Raw genomic sequence first — 8,669 nt, 5'->3', positions numbered from 1 at the left:
TCTCTGTAGAGATCGGTTTCTGTTTTGAGATTGTTAGAGGCGCTTCCTCTACCACCTCTGTTATTGAATTGTTTTCAAACTGAGGACCTTCATTGAAGGGGGGATAAAACATCAGTTAAAAAGCTTTTGGCTGTTTCCTTTTTTGTTCTGTGAAAAAGGAGGAAAAAAATAAATCCAACCCAACCACTTCTTAAAACAAGGCAGACAAGATGGCTAGTCATCTGCCACTGTTGGTGCCCTCGGGGAACAAGTCTTCTGGGAGTGAGTGGGGTCTCTCTTTCCAGAGAATTCCACCTCTGAGAGGAAGTCTCCTTGGGAATAGTTAGTATCTGTTTCCAGAGGTGGAAAGGGCTTGAATAGAACCACAAGTTGAGTAAACTAGCGTCTTTGCATCTGGCTAAGGAAAGACACTTGGGATACAAACTTAATTGTGAAGAACACAGCAGCAAAACCTCTACAATAAGCTGCTAAACTTGTATAAAATTCCCAGTCCTTACAGCAGTTCTGAGTTTACAGTCAGTCAGGCTTCATTTCATATGTCTCTGCGTTAAAGAGTCAGCTTTGTGCAAACACTGGTCTTTGGTGGTACAGTTTAAGGGGTAGCTCTATGCTATATTTAAAATTAAGCAGAATTTAAAAAATTTTTTTTCTTCTCCTTAGAGTCCACACTACAAGTAGGAAGCTGCTGGTAACACTACTTCATGAGGAGAGATTAAAAGTCCAGTTTTTAAAGTAGGAGAACCAAGTCTTTTAAGAGTATAATGGTCTTGCCAGAAATTCACTGACTCCTCTTTAAAGTAGAGGCAGACACGGTGCCAAGTTTAAATGTATAAATTTAATTTTGGAGATTTTCCATTTACCTAGAGGGCGGTATGATAATTAATACTATAAGGTCACTAACCAGAAACTTTGGGAGCTCTCGTGGCCTAGTGATAAGAAGCTATGCTGCAAACCCTAAAGAACATGGTTCGAACCCACCAGCTGCTCTGTGTGAAAAGGATGGCAGTCACCTGTGCAATTTGCTGCCTATGCAAATATCCGCTGGAGGGATAGCTCTGGATCAGTCCTGACTCTGCTGCACACACCAAAGGCTTAGGGATTTCTGGTGGCCTGTCTGCAGCGACTAACCCAAAGCCTGCAACTCTCTAACCGTTTGAATAATCCATTGGCTGCACCACAGAAGATGGGCAGTCATCCCTGGGAAGGTTCACAGCCCAGGAAACTCAATAGCAGAGGTTTGCTAGGATTGGAACTGACTCAGCAACAGTGGGTTTGTATATTTTTGCTTCCAAAGGAAAATCAACACTTAACTCCAGCAGTCAGGAGATCAAAAGACACATTGCATGGGGGAAAGCTGTTGTCATGGACCTCTCCAGAGTGCTGAAGGGCAATGATGTCAGTCTAGATAAAAAGGTGCGACTAATCCAGGCCATGGCCTTCTCAATTACGTGTTATGCGTCAGAGTTGGACAGTGACTAAGGATGACAGAAGAATCATCGATGCCTTCAAGTTGTGGTGCTGGAGAAGGGTCTTGAACATGCCATGGACTGCCAGGAAAACAAATAGGTCTGTCTTGGAAGAAACCAAGTCTCTCCTTGGAGGAGGACATCATGCTCAGAAGGGAATGGATAGCGCAGGAGAGGGAGACCCCGGATGAGATGATTGATACAGTAACTGGGGCAATGAGGGTAGGTGTGGAGTTAGTGAAACTGATTCAGGACAGGGAAGGGTTCAGAGCTGCTGTACATAGGGTCGCTATACATCGCTGGTGACTCAATGGCACAAAACAGTAACATAACTCGGACAGGTTTGGAAGCAGGAGTGGCATCCACTTCCTAAAAAACATGCCTCCGGAAATTCTAGGAACTTTATAATCTTCAATAGTTGTAGAGGGGCTTCAGGCCTTTCATTTATAGGGTCGTTATGAGTCGTGTTTGACTGGAAGGCAATCAACAAGAAAGGAAAATGAGGTGAGCTGTTTCTTGTCAGGGAGCTTTGGTGGCTGGTGGGTAAAAAGTTATGCTGCCAACCCAAAGGCAGTTTGTTCAAATTCACCAGCTGCTCCGTGGGAGAAAGATGAGCAAGTCTGTGTGTTCTAGTCTATCAGGAGCTGCTCTGCTAATCAAAAGCATGTGCCTCCCTGGCAATCTGAATTCACTAGCTGCCCTCCAGAAGAAAGACAGGCAGTCTCCTGTGTGATGTGACTTACAGCCTGTGCACACCCACTGAAGAGTCAGCGAGGGGCTGGCTGTAACTTGACAGCACAGAACAACGGTGTCTGGTCTTAACACCCAAGGAACTGAATAGGTAAGAGCCTAAAGCTGGCAAATTTTATTTCCTCCCGTAAAAGACAGTAAGACAGCTGGGCATTAGAACTGTTGAGTGCATTCTGCTCTCAAATGGTATCAATGTAATACTTTCTGACTTATGCCCACCCAAGCTGGAGGGAGTTTCCCAAGACTTGAGGTGTGATGGTGGCTTTGTCACACTGGCCCAGGGCGGCAGTTTCTCCCAAAGTCCACGGACTTGCTGGACTGCTGGAGCCTAGGCCTGTGCAACAATCAGGTCCCTGGTGACTTGAAAGGCGGCGATGAGGGAGCTCAGCTGAATCTTCTCATTGGTGCCAACAGAAAGTCTGTACCTAGAAGAAAAGAAATAGACAGCACAGGCAGATCATGGCAAAGAGTTACTATCTGATACAAGACCAAGGATCAAAAACTGAATAGCTGTTGGCAGAGAGGGGAGGAGACATGATCATTTACCTGACAAAGAAAATGGTCTGCATCTTTTTTTCTTTCCTGCCCTCAAACACGGATTTATCAATCTGATTTAAGCTGGTGAGGGAGTTTTAGTTACCAGTTAGTTACCAGTACCAGTGCTAGGAACCTACCTGACTGTTCTGTGTATGTTAGAGCCTGTCGAGTCTAACTCGCAGCAGATCCTCCAGCAGGTTTTCAGAGACAGTTAATCGAATGTCTGTCCTTTGTAACCTGGGAGCAGCTGGCTGGTCGGTTTGAACTGCGTGCCTTTGGGTTGGCAGTGCACTCTTTACAGCTAAGCTACCAGAGCTCCCTGACTGTATACAGATCTGCAGAATTCGTGTGGTTACAGATTATTTCTTCATCCGCCAGAGGCACGGAGAGGGATTCTAATTAGGGTTTCCTCCTTCTTAACCAAGGCATTTCCGCGGGCACCCTGCCTGCCAGCTGTGGTTCCCTGTCTGTTTCAAAAAGCGGCCTGAGATGCTCAGTCCTAACAGTCAACAGCGCGGGGACAAGAAGTGACCTAATTTGTCAGTGCAAGCGCCAGCGATCAGCAAATGAGTCTGCCTGTGTTGACATCTATTTTGAAGCTGATGCTTTGTCGACTTAAATGATGGCTGCCAGCTCCACTGGGGGCTAATCATAGTGTTTACTGAAGTAGGCAAAGTGGAAAATTAGGTTTATGTTGACTTTTCTCCCCAATATGCTTTAGTATGCCAAAATGCCTTAATAACAGCTGGATGGCTGGTCGTCCCCAGATGACCTGCTTGTCCAGAGCTGAAAGTCTGACAAATCCACTGCCATGGAACTGGTCCTGACTCGTAGTCAGCCCCAGCCCCACCCCCTACTGGGTTTTGGAGGCTGTAAATCTCTACAGGAGGAGGCAGTCCATTTTTTCTGCCGAAGAGTTGCTGGTGGATTTGAACTGCTGCCCTTTTGGTTAAACATCACAAGTGGTAGCAAACCAAGCTGCCAGAGCCCCTTTCAACAGGCCTCTCAAATAAGGGGATGCTGTGACTCAGTGTGGGCCCCGCTCTGCAGGTCTGTGGAGATCGAGACTCCAGGGAGAGCCCAGCTGTGTGCGACCCGCACTGGTATCAGATCCACTCATCCTCCCCCTCAGGTCTCACTCAATTGCACCACTAAGAACTCCTGTACTGTCGACTCGGAAATGACCCATAGCTGACCCTCCAGTGGGTTGTCAGAGGCGGCGAATCCCACAGGAAGAGGCTGCCCATCCTCCTCTCGTGGAGCAGCTGGTGGATTCGAACCGTGTGCCTTTGAGCTGGCAGCACAGCTCCTTAACACCAGGCCACCAGATCGCCCTACTAAAGAAGTAGGGCACACAAGATATGCATGACTGAGACAAAACTGGAAAGGCAGCAAGCAGAAACAGTAAGCCACAACCAGAGAGGGAAGAGGCAAAGAACGAAAACTCGGAGCTCAATACTCACTCGATGTCGGCCATTTTGGTCAACAGCTGCACTCGAATTGAGGATGGAAAATCCACTGAGGAAAAACAAAAGCAAAAGCGTGAGATGGGGCGTAGTGTCCTTATTTTTTTTAAAGGCAATGAAGACAGAAATGTATTTAAATTTCAGCTAATATAAAATGAACCTCTTCAGAGCCCTCGTGCTCACCAGATACCACACCTAATAGAAAAGAAAAATGATGCCGTTTCCCCAGTTTTGATTCTACTTCCTTCTTTATAACGCTGTAATAAACATGAGCCTTCACAGATCACAAAAACATGGACGAATCAACACAGCTCTTTTCAACTTGGACGCTGAGAGCTCACAGCTTGAAAGCGGAGTTCTCACTTGCTGCCCCGGTTTTAAAAGATAAGCAATCATACTGTAAGTCAGCTCATATCAGCTGCCACAACAAGGGGGCAGAGCTGGGCTCGAACCCCTGTGGTGCTGGGTAAAGCGTCACCCAGATAAGAGCCAGTCAGCTGGTAAGAGCCGGGGGAGGGCAGAGAGAACCACTCGCTGACCTGCCCTGTTTTTTTGGAGCCTTGGATTGGCTGTAGAGGGAGAAGTTGCTCTGGAAGGCTCTACAAGGTCACCTGGGAAGCTTGGAAACACATTTAGGTGGAGGTGAGTGCTGTGTGCTGCCCTGGCTGAGAGTCGCCTCTCTGTGCAGGTCAGCCAGCAGTGGTGCAACTTAGCAGGAGACCACTTATGGTTTATGAGAAGGAAGTCTGCCTTCCTCCTTTCCTTTGGGGAAAATACTCAGTTAGAAATGTGAACAAAAATGTACATTTTATGACTGTAAATGTTAGCCTGGTGGAGTTTATCCCCGGCACTTTTAGAGATTTGAAAACTGCTTTTAGTGCAGTGGTTTTAACAGCAGCAAGACTAAATTGCTAAACTTGAGGGTCAAGGCTCTACTTCTGCATCTCTCGTTACTTGATGACAAGAATGAAGCCCATGCCCCCTTTTCAGCCACACTTCACCCCCCATCTGGCACCTGTCTCATGCCTCCCAAACCAAAGGAGAACGCAGTCAATACCTCGGTGCACGAACAAGTGGATCTCGGTCAGGATGTCATGCAACGCCAACCCCTTCAGCGTTTTCAACTCTGTTATGTCTAGAGAATGTTAAGGCAAACAGTGTGCTGCAGACCATGTATGTGAGCATGTACATGTACACACACACACACACACACACACACACGCACACACACAAGAGAGAATCTTGAATTCAAAATGGATCCATACTTGGCCTTGGGTCTTTACTATTCTTAGGAACCCTGATGGCTAGAGGCTTAAGGGTTGGGCTGCTAATGGGAGGGCTGGAGGTTCGAACCCTCCAGCTGCTCTGTGGGAGAATGACAAGCCAGTCTGTTCCCGTTTAGATCTGGAGCCTGAGAAACCCAATGGGGAGGTTCTCTTCTGTCCTACAGGATTGCTATTAGTCAGAAACAGCTTGGTGAGAAGTAGTTGGTTTTTATTTCTTTCTTATTTTTGGTATGTGTCTATTGCCTTCTGAAAGATACAGCTGCAACTCCTCCCAGTACAGAGCTGACTGCACCCGCAGAGCGCCTTCATCCAGTCACACCTCATTTTTCATGTCACAGCAAAACCAGTGTAACACTGACCACGTTAAAGTCACTGCATCCTTCCTCCCCCTGCCTGACTTCCAGGCTCGCATCTGTGAGGGGAGCAGGTCACACCCTTCAAGACCATCAGGATGTTCCAGGCAACACTCCCTCCACCTCCAGATACCCTGCTTCCAGAGCAGGCTGACCAGAGTCACTCTGTCCATCAGGGGTGGTGTGGCTGTGGCCTGTGTTCCCGGGACGCTCTAAGATCTCGGGCGCCTGGTGGGAAGACACAGCAAAAGGATACTTCTGTAGGCCGTGGTGAAGTCCTGGTTCAGCATCCAGTCCAGGATGTTGGCGATGTCCGACTTGAGCGGGTGCCCCGTGCAGGTGTACACGGTCTCCTCTGTCACCTTCCCGAAGGCCATATTGGTGCTCTGTGCAGATGGGTGGGATACGGTGACTGTCACAGTGGCAGCCAAAGGCAGAGTGCTGAGGCAGCAGCAGGACACAGTCACTGGGGACCCACATGCTGCTGTTTGGTTTTTTTTGTTTTTTTTTTATTATTTCAATGAACATCTACAGAGATTTTGGAATTCCATTCATTCACTGTTGCACTTTTCTCCCCACCCACTCACCCCCACCCCCACCCCCAGTTCGCTCCTCTCCTTGAAAAGCAGAAGAAAAGCTCCTTCATTGGTGCACAACCCATGCTGCTGTTTTAATGCTGACAAGAGCAGGCCCTTGACGGATGACCCTGCTGGGGCTGGCTGGGTCGCAGATGCTGCCGACTCCTCACTCTTCCCCTTGTGAGCAACTATTTAATCCTTCAACTAATCGAAACGCAGAGGGGTAAACTCTGGGCACGTTAGGAGACCATGGACTTAATTGGATCTGGATTTCTGAATTCACTCATGCTGGGACTTGGGTCTTTCCAGAACAACTCTGAACAATGGCTGGAGGTTTTCTACATGGAAGAGAAAGTTACCTGCAGGATGTTCAGAGCCCTTCTCATGTCTCCACTAGAAAGGGTGATGAGGGCTTTCATGCCGTCCTCACTCACGTCAACGCTGAAAGGAGACAGGCAGATTAGAGCCCTCGAGAAGAAACACATTCACAGGGGAACGAAATGAGCTGGGGCGGTTAAGAGTAGAGTTAAAATTACTCGCCCGATCTGGACCGTTTAGAATTCATTCTGGTTTTTAGAGCCTCAGGCATCATGAACACAATCCCGGAGACAAAAGGTCACACCCACTGTCTCCCAGCTGATTCTGAGTCATAAGGACCCCACAGGCCAGGGCACAAGTGCCTGCTTCGGGTTTCCAAGGTGCTAATAACTCTTCTATGGAAGTGGAAGGCCGCCTCTTGGTCCTGCAGACCAGCTGGGGCATCCAATCATGTTCTCTGCTCTGACCGTTCCACCAGCAGGAGTCCTAAGGGGTCATGAAAAGCTCCAACTCAATACTGTTGAGTTGGAACTGACTCACAGCTGACATTCCAGCTCCAGCAGGTTTTCAGAGGCTGTAAAACACCCAGAAGACTGGCCATCTTCCTGCCTTAGAGCAGCTGGTGGACTCAAATTGCAGATCTCTGGATTGGCAGTGCAGCGCCTTACCCACTGAGCCACCAGAGATCCTGTAAGAATCGCAGCCCACTCACAATCGACTGCCCCTTATTTTAGTCTAAGCCTTCTCGTGTTGAGGGACTGGTCTAAACCATGCTCTTGGGGAACCCAGGGCAATGGAGACAGCTACGGGGCCGGAGCCCTGCCTTAAAAACCAGCAGCAGCTGCTCGGGGTGGGCCCTTGCTTGGCGTCTGGTCACGCAGAATGTGATGTCTCAGAACCTTCCCTTCTAAGTCACAGCAGCAAGAGGCGTGTTAGCAGAAGAGACTCTGCAGCACGCGGTTTCCAATGACAAACGAGGAGTAGGAGGATGCTGGGACCGCTTCCAGGGGAGGAGGATGGCATCGAGAAAAGCCAGGAGGAGAAGCAAACGCCTTCATGTGGAGGAATGTCCGTGAGGCTGCAGAGAACATGAGAGCAGCCTCACGCCTCACTCTCCCTGTGCCAAGCGTGACCTCATTTAAAAGGAGGCAAGTAGACGAGATAAACCAGTGTCCTCTGCGCTCCCGTTACCCCGCACTTGACTTCCAGGGCACACTCACTTCTCTTCTCCTATGACGTGCTCCAGGCGGGGGACCATCAGCTCAGGAGTCAGGGGGCCGAACCGGAAGCGTGTACACCTTGACTGCAGGGCGGGGATGATCTTCGACAGGTAGTTACAGATGAGGCAGAATCTGGTGTTTTCTGTAAACTTCTCAATCACTGCAAAGAGAAGCAAAACCACCTGGAATCTCCAACCAGTTGAGTACTCAGCGGACCCAGGAATCCAGGATGTTTCTGGGGGCATGTGGAAGGTTTGGGAAAGGCCATCACATGAGGAGGCTGCGTGCCTTGAAAAAGGGCCTCGGGGTTTTTCAGGATCGGGACCAATGACTCCCTTTTCTGAGCTGACCAGCACACTCCCTATGCAAGACCTCACAAAATGCTTCCTATTTTAGGATCCTCAAGGATTCACAATCAACACAGAAGTCAGGAAATCAAAAGAAGAATTTCATTGGGAAAATCTGCTGTCAGGGACCTCTCCAGAGTACTGAAAAGCAATGATGTCAGTCTGGAGACTAAAGTATGCCTGATCCAGGCCATGGTCTTCACAATTACTTCAGAAAGCTGGATGATGACTAAGAATGACAGAAGAATCAATCCCTTTGAACTGTGGTGCTGGAGAAGAGTTTTGAACATACCATGGATTGGCAAGAAAACAAGTAGGTCTGTCTTTGAGAGGGTGAAACAAATCTCG

The 8,669-nt window shown here is 48.5% G+C and overlaps 1 protein-coding gene across 2 annotated transcripts in view; it reads right to left on the bottom strand.

Moving 5' to 3' along the window:
* Window positions 1-2,540: 2,540 nt before the first annotated feature.
* RFC5 (replication factor C (activator 1) 5, 36.5kDa) overlaps window positions 2,541-8,669 on the bottom strand; it is a 14,404-nt gene continuing 8,275 nt past the window's right edge. Inside the window, exons 6-11 of one of the 2 annotated variants that reach the window (XM_006890406.1) lie at window positions 7,975-8,134; window positions 6,796-6,877; window positions 6,115-6,244; window positions 5,277-5,354; window positions 4,217-4,271; window positions 2,541-2,641 (exon numbers count right to left, since the gene is read on the bottom strand). In XM_006890406.1, the coding sequence (XP_006890468.1) occupies window positions 2,545-2,641; window positions 4,217-4,271; window positions 5,277-5,354; window positions 6,115-6,244; window positions 6,796-6,877; window positions 7,975-8,134 (602 nt within the window). In that variant the 3' untranslated portion in view covers window positions 2,541-2,544. The remainder of the gene's footprint in view (window positions 2,642-4,216; window positions 4,272-5,276; window positions 5,355-6,114; window positions 6,245-6,795; window positions 6,878-7,974; window positions 8,135-8,669) is intronic. The other variant, XM_006890407.1, reaches the window with a different exon arrangement.

This window comes from Elephantulus edwardii, unplaced genomic scaffold, assembly GCF_000299155.1.
Source record: "Elephantulus edwardii isolate Elephantulus edwardi_28Jun2011 unplaced genomic scaffold, EleEdw1.0 scaffold00089, whole genome shotgun sequence".
In the NCBI taxonomy this organism is placed as follows: Eukaryota; Metazoa; Chordata; class Mammalia; order Macroscelidea; family Macroscelididae; genus Elephantulus; species Elephantulus edwardii.
The sequence above is the reverse complement of the archived record's forward strand: the minus strand, read 5'-3'. Positions and strand labels throughout refer to the sequence as shown.